The following is a 15,391-nucleotide window of genomic DNA, read 5'->3' as shown; positions in this document are numbered from 1 at the left end:
TAGACCCCAATAACTTTTCAAAGTACAAACAACTGCCTCTTTCAAGGAGAACAATAAGTGATCGGCAGCATGAATTAGCTTTCAACTTCACAGAACAACTTCATGCAATACTTCAAAAGGAAAATATATATTATTCAATCACTTTGGATGAATCAACTGATAATACTGACTCTGCACAAGTTTTATACTTTATTTGGGTCATAACAGAAGATTTTATTTACTAAAAACACAAGAAATAGATATCTTCAACAAGTTTCAAGATTAATGTTGTGAAGTTGGACTGAATTTGGTAAATTCAGTGAGTGTATGTACAGATGGTGCATCTTCCATGACAGGAAAACATGAAGGGTTTATTGCACAGATAAAAAAAAAATATTAACAGATCCAAATGTTCTCATTTCTTTTCATTGTATCTTGCATCAGCAAAATCTCTGCACTAAAGCTTCTAAGTGACAGTGACACTTTGCAACAGCTTATAAGTATTGTTAACTATATTCATGCAAATGCAACACAGCATCTTCAGTTTCGTAACATGCTAAAGTTAAATGACTGAGGTATTCAGTGTGGATTTGCCATATTATTCCAAAGTGGTGTTAGCCAAAATTTTATCTTGTGAGAACAGATAGTTAAGTTTTATGGACCAGAATCAGCAGTGTGAATTATTGAAAGAAGATTTCTATAGGAATGCAGCATTTCTGTATGATACCATATCAAACAAAATGACTTGAATATTTTTTTGCAAGGTAAAACTAAGTCTATATATGATATGTGGCAAAAAATCCAACCATTTTGAAAAAAAGCTATCTTTTTTCAAAACACTTCTTCTTCAAAAGGAAATTTTGGATGAATATTTTCCCCAGTTAGCAAAGGTCATTGATAAGCAGGATGATATATGCGAATCATTTGAAGAATATTCAGCTGTTATAGACCTATTAATTGGAGAATATAATGAAAGGTTCACTGACTTTGAGAATCATGACATCACACTCAAATTAGCATTTCAGCCTCACCTAGTTGATATTACCAAGGCACCTAAAGAACTACAGATGGAATTGATTGAGCTGTCAGTAGATGACATTTTAAAGTCATTGATGCTAAGAAAGATCCAATTGAAATATGTAAAAATGCAGGAGAATACCCACGACTTCAGCAACATGCCTGAAAAATGCTTTCTTGATTTTCAAACACGTATTGCTGTGAAGCTGCATTCTCCTACCCAACCCAAATCAAGATCCAATCATAAAGGACTGACACCCATCTAGAGGATCAACTGAAACTGCGGACCTCCATGCTGCAACCAAATACTCAAATGCTTTCCAAAAAAGAGCAGACACAACACAGTCATTAAAAGGTTACCTTCAAAATTAACAAATAGTTTTAATTTTTTCAAGTTATTAAATACATAGTGGTTAGATTTTTACAAAATGTACATTTTAAGTATATCTAATTGAAGTTTCTTGACTGCAACTTTGATTATAGCTAAATCAATGTGGCTTCCAACATGAAAAGGTTCCCCACCCCTGATCCAGAAAAATCCACCCCATGCCCCATCACCTCTGCTATATGGACATTTCCAAACACAGGCCCCCATCCCAGAAAGGGAGACGCAACACAGGGCAGGGACTCCACACACACAACCTTTAATCCTCACTTTGTCATTATCTGAACAGGCAAATTACTATGTCCCTAGGGGCCTTGATTTCCTCCTCACAGACTGAAGCTGACATTTATCTACAGGGTTGTGGTGAAGCCTGCACCAAACAGCAGCAATAGCATCAAAATCCACCCTATATCACACATCTATTCCATACTAGGTGCCTTGTCCTCTACTCTGTGTTTCCAAAATACATGAGGTGCCACTGGCAGATCTGAGGTACTTATAGGTGACAAAGGACATGGCATTAAGTGACTGAATTACATAATGAGAAAGGCGTTCCTCTATCAGTTGTCTTTTTTTTTTTTTTTTTTTTTTTTTGTAGAGTTGGAGTCTCACTATGTTGCCCAGGCTGGTCTTGAACTCCTTGGCCTCAAGCTGTCTTCCTGCCTCAGCCTCCCAAAGTGCTGGGATTACAAGTATGAGCCATGCACTTAGTGGTCAATTAGACAATTGATCTTTTAATCTTTTTGATTACACCAATGAAAAAGTATTGGTCTGAATCTACTGCATCTTTAATACCTTGACATACAACAGTATCTGGCCAGGATACACTAACTTAGGGTTGTTGTTTTTGTATCTATTTTATGATTACCTTCTTTTTTATGGCAAATGATCTTGGTCTTTCATCTAAAGCAGGGATTCTCAACCTCGGTGGTATTGATATTTAGGCTGGATAATCCTGTCATGAGGGCTGTCCTGTGCATTACAGAATATTTAACAGCATCCTGGCTTCCACCTACTCCACGTCAGTAGCATCCCCTCCAGAACTCATGATACTCAAAAACGTCTCCAGACACTGTCAAACATGCTCTGGGGGCAAAATTGGCCCAGGGTGAGAATCACTGATCTAAATTAGCCATTCAAATTTAAGTGAAAAGAATAAGTTGCTAGAAATTAAAACACTGGGTAAACAACATGCAGGAGAAACCTGTGTGGACACAGGCTGCATAGTGGTGTTAAGTGAGTGAGTACCACGTTATTCCTCGGGAAGCCCCTCACCAACCCCGGCACAGGGCAGGCACTCAGCATGGGTGCTCTTACTGATTTTGCAGTTGTTGTGTGATTCTTTCTTTCTTTCTTTCTTTCTTTATTTATTTATTTTGAGACAGAGTCTCACTCTGTTGCCCAGGCTAGAGTGAGTGCCGTGGCATTAGCCTAGCTCACAGCAACCTCAAACTCCTGAGCTCAAGCAATCCTCCTGTCTCAGCCTCCCGAGTAGCTGGGACTACAGGCATGCACCACCATGCCCGGCTAATTTTTTCTATATATATTTTTAGCTGTCCATATAATTTCTTTCTATTTTTAGTAGAGATGGTTTAGTAGAGATAGTTTAGACCAGCTCTTGCTCAGGCTGGTCTCAAACTCCTGAGCTCAAACGATCCGCCCACCTCGGCCTCCCAGAGTGCTAGGATTACAGGCGTGAGCCACCGCGCCCGGGCCCGGCCTGTTGTGTGATTCTTAAGGGCAGAAGTGATGAGGTTGATGCCCACCTGCCACAGGCTCCTTCCCAGAGACAACACACTCCCTTTGTGAGCACTGACCTTTGGGTTTTCCAGCCGGACCTCCTCGATCACAGCTATGTCGCCGCTGTTACTGCCTAGGCAGTGGGAGCCAAAGGACACGTTGGGGTCTGAGGTGCTGCTGGTGTCCAGGAGGTTGTCCCTGCTGACTGAGCTCCGGCAGGGTTTCTCCTCAGCAGCTCCTGGGGAGGAAGACGGCTGCTTCTTCAACGGGTGTAGGTTTAGGACTTTCCACCCACCTGTGGTGGAGGCAGAGTTAGAACAAATCAAGGGGAGGGTGAGAGGGGCACGTGTGCTTGGCAGCCAGACCAGACCAGCAGGTCACAGGGTGCTGTTTCAAGGTGGTGTAAAGGTGAGGGTGGTGGACCAACAAGCAGCTCGGTGCCCCTCCTCCTGGCCTTTTCATCTAAGCAGGGTTTCCTGACTTTGGCAGCACTGACATTTGGGCTGGGTAATTCTCTGTTGTGAGGGGCTGTCCTGTGCTGATAGGATATTTAACAGCACCCTGAGCCTCTACCTACTCCATCCAGTAGCATTCCCTTCCCTAAATTGTGACACTCAAAAATGTCTCCAGACATTGCCAAATGTCCCCTTGGGGGATCTTAGCTGGATACCAGATCTGCAAATTTGTCATCAGCACCACCCTCCACACGCTTCAAAAATAGTCTTCTATAACTAAACTAAAAACCTGAGGGATTCTTAAATAGATTGTTGGAGAGAAGGGGATAGAGGAAGCTTATGAAATTCCTCCCCTTTAATATTAGAACACAACCAAACAAAACATTTCCCAAAAAGAACAGACTTGCAAGCAGCCAGGAGACAGACCACAGGCCTCTCTCCTCCACGCTACTAAGATGTGATGTTAGTGCCACTGTCAGGCCCCAAATTAGGACAGCACCAGGGGGACCCATAGGTGTAGCTGAACTGAACAGCAGTTGCCTGCGGATGCCCAGCGGCGCCAGTGCATGCAGCCCCTGCCTGCCCTCGCCCCTGCTGAGCACTCCCTACCCTTGGTCGGGGTAGAGTGATGAAACTGAGTCCCCGGCCCGGGGTGTGCTGAGGATCTCGCATTCCCCTGGGACCCTCTGCCCTTCCGCTTGCTGCTGCTGCTGCTGCCCTCCTCCTCGCTGTCTGACTCGGAGAGGAAGGTGTCTTCGCCTTCTGGCAGAAGCGACTCCTCCTGCACGGAGGCCAGGCTCACTGTGGTCAGGAGCTCACTCCGGGCTTTCTCTCTCTGGTACTGCCGGCTCAGGTCGCTCTCCTCTGCAAACACGCAGGAGATGTACTTGGTGGTCCGCTGCCGACCTTCATCTTCCATGAATCCCTAGAGCGAATTAGATGTGTTTATCACACTCAAGAGAGGGTGTCGCACCCCCAGGCATTCAGGTGGCCTGTGGTGTCTGTTTCACCTTTGTCTCCTGCCTCACTGCCGAGACCCCGGGCAGCCCTCTTGGCTCTTCCTGTCTCATCAGCCCTCAGGCCCTGCTTCCACAGGCCTGTTGGAGACTGTTTTCTGAAGCACAATCCTGAATTTGTGTCTGCTCTAGGAGACCGTGAGCTCCTTGGGGACAGGGCCCTGACTTGGTCTTCCACTGGCCCCCAAAAAAGGGTAAGTAGTAAGTGTTTGTTACTCAGAATTCAACAGTTTCCATAGATTAAAGAGGGCCCAGAGGGCTCCAGCTCCACCTGGCCACTGCCATGGGAATTAGGGGCATTGGGGCCACAATCCACATCCATTTTGTCTTTTAGAACAGGGGAAAGGGGCTCCTCCCAGGGCCCTTATTGAGAGAAAGAATGGCATTTTCTATGTACCAACCACATGCCAGGGATGGTGCTAAGTGCTCTGCAGTCAGCAGCTCAACTACAATCCTACCTTCCAGCCAAGTGGCCAAAAGGTGTGCAAGAGGAAAGTGATGCACCAAGGGCTGAGAGGACAGGTCCGAGTGACAAAAGGGGAGTGCCGGACATACTTGGCCACCTTGATGTCCCGAGGAGCCAGGTGAGTGACACAGGTGAGAAGGGGGGCCAGGTGGAGAGAGAGGAACCCTGGAGAGCACCGCTTTTTCTCAAGGGGGTGGAGGACACCAGCCAGCGCCAGCTGACTGTGCCCGCTCAGGAGTGGGCTCCTGGTGCCTCCACTTCCCCTTCTGAATTTTTAATACTGACAACTCATTCAATCTTTAAAAAGTGAATACCAACAGAAACCACAGTGAGGGGGAGACATACATTTGCGATGGCAGGTGATCTAGTTTCCTGACTGTGTGAGATGCTCCTTCATAACCACACTGTGAGCACATCCAAAGACAACGAATTGTGGGGAAGACTCACGATGTTACCTTGACCACCTTGAATCTTTGAAGAAGCCGGCACAGCATTCTTGCTTCTAGCTTTCCCACGTTCATAGCCACTCGGATTTCAGCTTGGGAAATTCCTTTCGTGCCTCTGCGCTCAACTGTGAGAAACAACACGCATGAACCCAAACCCCTGCACAGCAGCTGTTCTGCACAAGTCAATTCCCACTCCACTTTTAAGCACAGACATTTCAATGCAGTGAAACCAAGAGATAGAATAAAATACACGCCATTTCTCTCCCTTCTCCTCCCAAGACTCTGAATAACAATACTGTACTATACCAGTAATATTACAATACCAATAGCTAATTTTTGAGAGCTTACTATCTGACTCCTCCATGTTAAAACACCAAATGTCAGGAATCAAAGGCTGATGACTAAGTTCCAGGAACAGCGTTTTTTTCTCAGCAGCAGGAAATTAGCCCTTTCACCTGAATGAACTTTTTCAGATAAATGAAATTGGCCCCTTTAAGAAGCATCAAAATAATTTTTAATTAAGAACTTTTTTTAATGTGTATTTTTCACTTCCTTGTCTTTCTCAATAGACACAGAGGCATTATGGACACCAACTATTGCACTGTCTCATAACAGGGCAATAGTTTTCCTCCTCTTGGACATCAGGACTCCAGGCTCTCTGGCCTTTGGACTCCAGGCTTGCACCAGTGGCCTCCCTGGTTCTCTAGCATGCAGAAAACCGATCGTGGGACTTAGCCTGCAGGAGTCAGTTCCCCCAATAATCCCCTCTCATATTATCTATATATATTTATGCTACTGTTTCTGTCTCTCTGAAGAACCCTCACACACCCTACTTTACAGATGAGGAAACTGAGGCTCAGAGACCTTGCTAAAGTCATAGACCTAAAAGTGACAGAGCAAGAATTCAAACTCCAATCTGACCTGAAAGCCTAAACCCTTCAAGGGAACCAGGGTAATTCCCGTTGTGCGACATTCTCAACAGAAGAGCCCTCTTTTGACACATGGGCAAAACATTGCTCCATTCAAACACTTGGGAACCACACCCGAGCTGGTGTGAGAACAGGACTTACTGAGCTCATAGGTCTGTGTGAGCATATCCCGCTCAAACACAATATCCATTGGACGCACTGCCTTGGAGATGACCTCCTCGTCCTCATCCTCCTCCTGGTCATCTTCGACCTTCCGCTTAAATTCCTTCAGCAGCTTCAGGCACCGAACCATGACGTCAGTCCCTAGGAACACAGCACAGGTTTGCCGGCAATGAGCAAAAACAGTGCCGTGCGGGGGGGAGTGAAGAGTCCTGAAGTATCACAGTAGACTTCAGCAGAGACAGACGGCCCAAGAAAGGTCGTACACATCATTATGTCTGGAACGTGTCTTGGGGGCGCAGGACCTGAAAATTTATTCCATAAAACTGCTTCCTTTGATTTTAGTAGAATTAGTGAATAAAGAAATTCAAGTGAAAAGCATAAGGGGGTGGAGACCAGCGCCATGACAACAGGCAATGTGCCTGTCTCTTCCCAGCACCAGGATAGGGCCTGCACTCAGCGCTCAGGAGGCATGAAAGTAGTATTTACTAAAAGGATTAAAACATTTTTCCTTTTAAGCTAATACCACTGCCGATAAGGTATGGCAACAGTGCAAACAAGTTCTATAACTCTTCTAGAGTATTTCTAAGAGGGCTTTACAATAATTCCAAGTATGGGAATTTATTCCAAGAAAACAACTCAAAAAGAGGCAAAGCCCACCGGCACTAATAGGTCCGTTACAGCACCCTTTATAGCATTAGCTCTTATGAGTAATATACTTAAAAAATCAGCAACAGGGGACTAAGCAGTATACACCAACAAGCCACCACACTCTCTGTGGACTAGCTAGCATCTGTCTTCAAATAATCACACTGTGCCTGTATCACAACTTATAAAAGCATGAAACGGGGAAAAATAACAAGCTGTGCATATAGCTGTAACAAGATGTGTAGAAGGACTAAAAAGGTACAAGGAAGAACAGAACCATCTTGATACTTTACATGTGCTAACTCATTTAATCCTAACAACCCTACAGATGAAGAAACTGAGATATAGAGGGGTTAAATAACTTGCCCAAGCTCCCAACAGCTTGTAAATGAGGGGCAAAGTTACTCAGGCAGGGCCACAGACCTCCAACACGGAACACTGAGATGTCCTGATACGCGACAGCATGGGAGACGGAATAAGAAGCCCTCAAAGATGTCCACGTCCTAATCCCAAGAACCTGTGAATACGTGGCCTCACATGGCAAAGGGGACTTTGCACAAGTGATTAAGGATTTTTTCTCTTTTGTTATTGTTGTGCTGGTGAAGTTAAGGATTTTGGGACGAGGAGATTAGCCTAGATTATCTGGGTGGGCCCAATATAGTATCACACAGTCCTTACAAGAGGGGGACAGAGGGTCGGAGTGAGAGATGGGAAGATGCTGGGTTTGAAGATGGAGGAAGAGATCACAAGCCAAGGAATGCAGGTGATTTAAAAGAAACTGAAAAAGGCCAAGGAATAGATTTTCTTCTAGAGCCTCCAGAGTAAACACAGCCCCACAGACATCTTGATTTTAGCTTAGTAAAACCATTTTGGACAATAACACATTTGTGTTGTTTTAAGTCACTAAGTTGGTAGTAATTTGTTATAGCAGTAATAGGAATAATGTGGACTGTTTCTCCAGCAGCTTCGATGTGCAGAATCCTTGGGTGCTACAGCAAGGAGCGAGGGTGCTACAGCTGGTCTCTGTGGCCCACTGAGGACCCTGCCTATGAGATGTGAAACAACCATCCCCTCAGAGCACAGAAAACCAAGGTCTAAGGAAGGTCAGGCCTGACCACCCCAACTTGGGCAGTGGAATTCCCCTGGGGTCAGAGCACATGGCATACAGGTGGAGTTCACAAACAAGCAACCCAGGGCCCTGACCTCATCAAAGACTTACATAAGGAGACCCTCTGGGAGGACTGGCCTGGGACTGGTGACCAGCAGGAGTACGGTAGCCTCAGCCATCCCCAGGCACCAGCCTGGTACTGATCCCGTCCACTCCTAGCTGTGACAGAAAGTCCCCTAGCCCACGGCATTTTATTAGAAGTCTTGGCTCCCTCTGCTCCTGCCAGGTCCTCCCCTGGGGGTTCCTGCTTTTTGTTTTGATGGGTATTCTGGGAAGTTTTTGTTTTTGTTTTTTTGAGATAGGGTCTTGCTCTGTCTTCCAGGCTAGGGTGCAGTGGCACAATCATAGCTCACTGCAGCCTTGAACTCCTGGGCTAAAGTGATCCTCCCACCTGAGCCTCCTGAGTAGCTGGGACTACAGACACGTATCACAGTGCCCAGCAGGCTCCGGCTTTCCAATGTGGCTCTGTCCTGTGCCCAAGCCCCTGCCCTGCCCTCTCCCATCATCTTTCTCTCCCAGGATGGGAGTCTCAAGCAACCAGCAGGGAGGTTTAGGGAAGTGGAGACTCTTGGATCCATCTCAATGGGTGAAAACTATTTGAAGGTTTGGATGCCTGGGACAGGGCCCCCTTAGGATTTTCTTATGCCAGTAGCACCTCTGGCAGCAGATGCTAGCACACCCAGCACACAGGCTGACACTGACCACCAAGCCCTTCCCCACTGTGTCTCCCTCTTGTCCTCTGTTCAATCCCCTCTCACTCCCACCCCCACCCACCTTACCCTATGGTGGTGCTCACAGAACCAACCTATTGCTCCTAATAACAACACTACAACCATTTATCAAGCACACACCACGTCCTGGGCTCTGTCTTGAGCTCCTTACATGTGCTGTATGAGGTGATCCTCATCACAACCTCAGGAGGTACAGGGGCTGTCGTTCTCATTTCCCACACGAGAACACTGAGGAGCTAAGAAACCTGCCCAAATAACTGCCCCTTAACAAGTGAGGAGCCAGCATTTGCCAGGCAGTCTGGCTCTGGAGCCCAGGCTCTAAACCTCTGGTGACAGCTGCCCCTGATGCAAAGGCATCAATGTGACCGAGAACAGCTGGGTGACCCAGGGCCAGGGACACCAGCAGCACAGCACAGCACGCAGGGAGGCAGATCTGAGGCTCTCTCAGCCGGCAGCCAGGCAGTATTTCCTCCACTCTTCTTTAACTTCCTTAAGGGGCTAATTAGCTAGGAAAGACACCCAGAACAGCCCTCAAAATAAACACAAGCAGAAAAGGAGAAGCATTACTGGCACACTTATGGACTCAGTGGACAGAAAAGTGAAAACGTTCTCTCAACCTTCAGAGCTTCTCATCTGCTCACCACTGAGTCGGTTCACTGCTGTCCCCTCTCTGCCACCGCAGTACTGGACACCCACCCCGTCAATGCCTTCGCCAGTGGCACACCTGCCTCTCCTGCTGACAGCCCGCACGGACATCTGGGGGGACGGAAGGGACACACCTGGGCACCAGGGCCAGGCAAACACAGGTTTCCATGTCAGTGTCTTTGGGGAAATTACTGAGCATAACTCTGTTTTCCAATAAATAAAATGGGATGACAATGTTCTCTACTTCACAGGGTTAATGTTAGGATGACCAAGATGACATCTGTGCAGAGGCTGGCATGGAGCAGTACCTCAACACAAGCTCCCAGCACCTGCTGTGGGCCAGGCACCGTGTCATGGGCGCTACATGAATTAACCCATAAAATCTCACAATCTCAAGGCAGGCCGGCCCCTGTAGCTCCATTTTACAGATGGGGAAGCTGAGGCACTTGTTCAAGGTGATGGAGCTATAAAGTTGCAGAGCTAGGATTTAGGCCCAGGCTATCTGCCTCCAGCGTTGATGCTCTCAACCAACAGGGCAGTTGTTCTGAATAGTATCACCAGCACCTAGCACAGGGTAGGGACATGACAAACACTAGTGGAAGTAAAGAGAGTTGGTCCCTTCCTTTTATAGGATGAGCCCCACCGCTGGCCTCTGTGGTCGTGGCCTGGCTCCTTCAGACTCGTGGCTCTGGTTCTGAGCATGGGGCTCAGGAAGGCACTTGGACAGCCAGGCTGTTAGTCAGGGAGGTTGAGGGTGATGCCCAGGGACTAGGAGCTATTCCCTGCCATCATGATGGACATCAGTAGCCCCAAGATTGACAAGGAGCATGAGGCCCAGAGGAGGCGCTTTGGGTGGGTCTGCTCAAACACCCCAAGGCTGGGCCTAGCACAAGGCTGCTGTGGCTTCCAGGAGGCCTGAAGGGACTCATGTGGGGGGCTGCTGGCAGGTGTTGGGCCAATGGGGTGTGTGGCTCTGCCTGCCCCACAGAGCATAGCTGATTTCTCTGCCGTGAATCCCAACCGCACTGACCTTCTTCTGCACCCCTCAGACAAGTAAGCCCTGTTGTATTTAACCAAGCTGTGTCCGGCTCTGTGTCTTCTCAACACACAACCACAGAAACGCTTCCCTTCCCCAGGACAAGTCATGCACATCTTCACTTTGGAAAACCTTGTGTCAGGCGCACAGCACAGAGGTGAAGAATCCGCACTTCCCAGACACACAGCTGGCTGTGAGCCCTGATGCTGTCGGGTGGGCCTGGGCCAAGCCGGTTGACCTCCCTCTGCCTCAAGTGGAAAGTGAGGCTGACGACAACATTTAACCCCACCGGGCCATGGGGAGAACTGTAAGAGACAAGGCAGGTAAGTGACGGAACGCACTGTAGTCTGTGCTTCATGTTTCCAGGGGCCACTTGGAATTAGTTTCCTTAGCCCTTTCTGCCTTTCCCACAGTTCTACTGGCCTCAGAATTTCAGTTTTTATTATTAAAATCCCTTCAGCTCCTACTTGTCTTTCTTCTAAAGGCAAAAGCAAAAGGGGCCAGAGGGAGACCCGAGTAAGCACGTGGCACCCAGGATGAATGGGGCCCATCACTCCCTTCGAGCTGCCACTCCCTTGCTGCTGGAATGACCACCAATTCCCCTGGCAGGAAATGGCGACCTGTTAATGGCAACCGCTGATCCCTGGATGCAGGGCTTTCTTTCCAGGAACAAAAGGCAGGAGAGAGACAACCAGCACACGCTCACAAGTGCAAGGCCTTTTAGGCATTTTAAAGATACGGCACATGAATGTCAGCAGTTCAACACAAAGGAATCACGTAGAACTTCTGGGTCCAAGATCCAGGACAGGCTTAATTTAGACATTTTGAAGACCCAGAAAGGAAAATGAAGGAGTAAACCCTTATTGAGCACCTGGCATGATGCATTGTGTTAGGTGTTTTTAGAAGCTATTTTCCTTATTCTTCACATGGATTCTGCAAGTTATTACGGCCATTGTAGGAAAAAGAAATCTGATGCTCAGAGGGGTCACGTGATCTAACCAATATCTTTCACGCTAGGCTACCTGGCTAGGCTAGAATTTCAAGTTTCTGTCAGAAAGCACTATTCACTGTAAAGGGAAACCTAGAGTAACAGCTGTGAAGTGGAACCAACAGCCTGTTTCTCACATTCCCGGTAAAAATTCTCATCTGGCCTCCTAGCAAAATGGTGCTCTCTCCTGTGATTAACCTGCGAAAGAACAAAAGCAAGATGGAAATGAGCCCCAGGGCAGCTTTCCTCTTAAGGGTCACAAGCAAAGGGACAGTCCTATTGGTGAGCCAGGCAGATGTCATGTGGATTCAGAGTGTTTCCTCCTCCTCTCGCCCCCAACACACAGACACCCACCCACTCCCCGCCACTCCCCAGCAGGGGACAGGCTGGGCAGTGCTGGCAGTCCTTCAGAGAGTCTGGGGAACTGAAACAGTGGGCAAGCCCACAGGACAGCTTGGGGCAGGTAACGGCCTTAGGTGACTGCAGAGCAGCCTGACCAGAGGCAGGAAGTACAGCATTCAGGCAACACCACAACAGTGGAGGAGGCTGCTGCGGCCCACACCCCAGGACAACAGGACAGGTTAGAAGTGTGGGCTCTGGAGTCAGTCTGTCCCGTGTGAACCTGCCTCTGCCAGCCTTGGCCAGTTGCACGACCTTGGCTAAGTGAAGGGTTTATTTTTTAAGACTCCCAGGGGCAACAGCTTCCCTGCCATCCCTTTCTAACCTGGAAAACCCACTCACATGCCAATCTCAGTCATCAGCCCCAGGGAGCACAACTTCTGTCAATTGCTTCCAACTGTGATCATTTTCTGAGGGATTGCAAAGTTAACTTCTATTTCTCTTCCTTCCTTTCCTCAGCACAATTTTCAACACAGGATTACTGGTAAACATTCAAAGAAAATAATCCAAATTTGCAAAACAGATCAGTTCAGGGTGATTGTTTTCATTATGAAGGTTTTTTCACTTTTTGCAAAACAGATCGCTGCAATATTCTGTGCAATGAAATATGCATTTCAAATATGCCTAAATCTAAGCTCTTTAAGGAATTTTAGAAACAATTCATATACTGTATCTTAGGCACACCTGTAAATTTACATGAAGTAATATATCACCTTCATTTATTATTTAAGTCTTCTCTACTTCATAATGCCTTTAAGGGAAATTTTTATGTTAATTTTGCAAAGCCGAATGACAAAACTCAAGGCAAAAAACAAAACCCCTGAAAACTGTGCATTCATCATCTCCTGCACAAGGAAAGTAACTGCAGTGGCACTTAATTAAATGTGCTAAGCATATGCTTAGCCCCTACTCTGTTCCAAGCAGACACTGCACAGGCATTAAGGATATAAAGTATGTAAGGGGTGTGGCCACCACCCTCCAGAAGCTCACAATCTAGCTGGAAAAAAGTCACACAGATAAATAACTGAGCCACGAAGTGCCATGGACATGAGGGAAGGACTAACCATGAGCCCAGGTTTCCAACCTGAGCAGAGACAGGTAGGCGACAGTGTGGGCAGAGGGACCACCATGGGAATGACATGAGCCTCCTGCCATCAGAATGGCTCAGTGTGTGTACGTGTGACAATCTAAATAATCTGATTGTCATCGTCTTGGGTGCCTGCCCTCTTAATCTTGCATGAGGAGCTGAAGCCACCAGTATCTGTGTCTTACCAACCCTTCTTCCGGGAAATCTTCCCTCCCAGTCCCAGGCCTCAGGATGACTAGGACCACTCACTGTGCAGGTCCTATAGAAGGAAACACCTCCAAGGGTCAGGCACAAGACACACCAGAGTGAGGCAGGCTGTGGGTTACGCAGCAGCAAGCAGGGTGTTCGTGGTGAACGAGGAACGTGGGTCCCCTCAAAATGGGGCAGCACCTCTCTGCCTAGCCAATTGCTAGTAAAGAAATGCAGTCAAATGTTGGCTAATTTTATTTTTACAGAGAAGTTGAAAGTCAAACTCTTTAGGTGAAAATTCTGATTTTTAAATGCCAGTAACAAACTCAACAAAACCAAACACTGAGCCAAACAAAATACTTGAAATTGCTAGATTTGACCTACATGGCACCAGTTTTTGACCCATACTCTGTGGACACTGTCACATGTAAGCCCCACAGCACCCTGGAAACTGAGTACTGACACCACCCCCAGAAAATCCAGATGATGAAACAGATACACAGAAGTCAAACACCTCGCTCAAAATTACCCCACCAGAAAGTGATGGAACAAAAATTCTAACCCAGGGCTGTCGTATCTCAAAGCCCATTCGGGTGTCTGTTAGTTTCAAGTGGTTAACTTGAATTTCCAGGGACCTCAAGTTTGGGAGGAGCCTTTCTCCATGATTGCCTGCCCAGGAAAAAAGGTTCTTTAAGGCACTAAGGTTCCTCTTTAGTTTCTCTTTATTTTAAATATAAAATTATTCCAGTTTGTTTATTTTTAACACCCTTCTTCCAACAGCTCGGGAAATAAAAGTGATTAATAAAGCCACAGGCCATGAGTATTTTCAGCATTCAGAAACATCAGACCTCTAAGTCAAATACTAAAGAATCTCCTAACGGTTAAGTTCCCCAGGACACCTCTCAGTTCGTGAACCTTTTCTTCCTTGCCACAGGACCCAGCAATCCTTTCTAATCTCTCCACTCAAAGGCTGATGCCACCCACTCTTTCCCTTGAGGAGTTCCAGTCATTCCATCAATCACACATTTACTCAGCACTGAAGAAAGTGTTAAGAACCAGGGACTCAAAGATGAGGTTTCACTCCAGGAGGGCTTCCCTACCTCCCAGCTGCTCCTTCTTTGTTTATACACTTGTAATTATCTGTGTGCTACCATCCTTCCACAAGACTTTTCTCAGACACAAAGAAGCCAGACACGGTAGCCAGTGATTCCAACAACTAAGCTGGGAAATAAAGGAAGAAACAGAATCCCCTTGGACTGGCAGTTCCTACTGCCTCAACAAACATGGCCGCCTGCCTCCTGCAGGGCATCGAGCTAGGTGCTGGGGATTCTGTGGGTCTGTCCTCCTGCACACACTCTGCTCAGATGTGTTGACGAAGCCAGTTTCCACAGGGTACCTGCTATGCCTACAAAGTCATACACACAGGCCCTACACAATTTTTTCTTGTACACCTTTTGGTTTTCCTTGGAGTTAATAACTCATTTATTTCCATTTGCTTGGTTTTCTATATGCCTAACACTAACCCACACTCAGACTCTCTGAACATGAAGCGCACCTCTGAGGAGTGGGGAAGAGGAAGGAAGAGGAGCCCACCATCAGGTGGGCTTCAGTGGAGGTGAGCCAGCAGGGGCTGCTATTTGTGGCAACCCCCCAAATTTCAGTATCTGGAGGACTTTTCTCGTGGACTCACCAGTTTCTTCAGAAAAGAACTTTCCAGCCTCCAGCCTTGGGGACTGGAAGACTGGCTGCCAGTGTTCTAGGAGCCCACGTTCCCTTTTAGGAAGCTACTGGAGGATGTGCACGAAACGACAGCATAAACCAAGAGACAGCCAAGTCGGGAAAGGCAGCTGGGGGAATTTTCACCTATGGAGATTGTTACATACCCGTTTTGGGCACGGTGCCCTGTCC

At 47.1% G+C, this 15,391-nt stretch overlaps 1 protein-coding gene across 1 annotated transcript in view; it reads right to left on the bottom strand.

Moving 5' to 3' along the window:
• Nucleotides 1–15,391, bottom strand: part of GTF3C1 (general transcription factor IIIC subunit 1) — a 75,155-nt gene that overhangs the window by 41,420 nt on the left and 18,344 nt on the right. Inside the window, exons 7-10 of the mRNA XM_069486778.1 lie at nt 6,575–6,736; nt 5,514–5,629; nt 4,186–4,501; nt 3,199–3,416 (exon numbers count right to left, since the gene is read on the bottom strand). Coding sequence (XP_069342879.1) covers nt 3,199–3,416; nt 4,186–4,501; nt 5,514–5,629; nt 6,575–6,736 — 812 coding nt within the window. The remainder of the gene's footprint in view (nt 1–3,198; nt 3,417–4,185; nt 4,502–5,513; nt 5,630–6,574; nt 6,737–15,391) is intronic.

Source organism: Eulemur rufifrons, chromosome 14, assembly GCF_041146395.1.
Source record: "Eulemur rufifrons isolate Redbay chromosome 14, OSU_ERuf_1, whole genome shotgun sequence".
Classification (NCBI taxonomy): Eukaryota; Metazoa; Chordata; class Mammalia; order Primates; family Lemuridae; genus Eulemur; species Eulemur rufifrons.
This window is presented reverse-complemented; position numbering and strand designations above follow the sequence as displayed.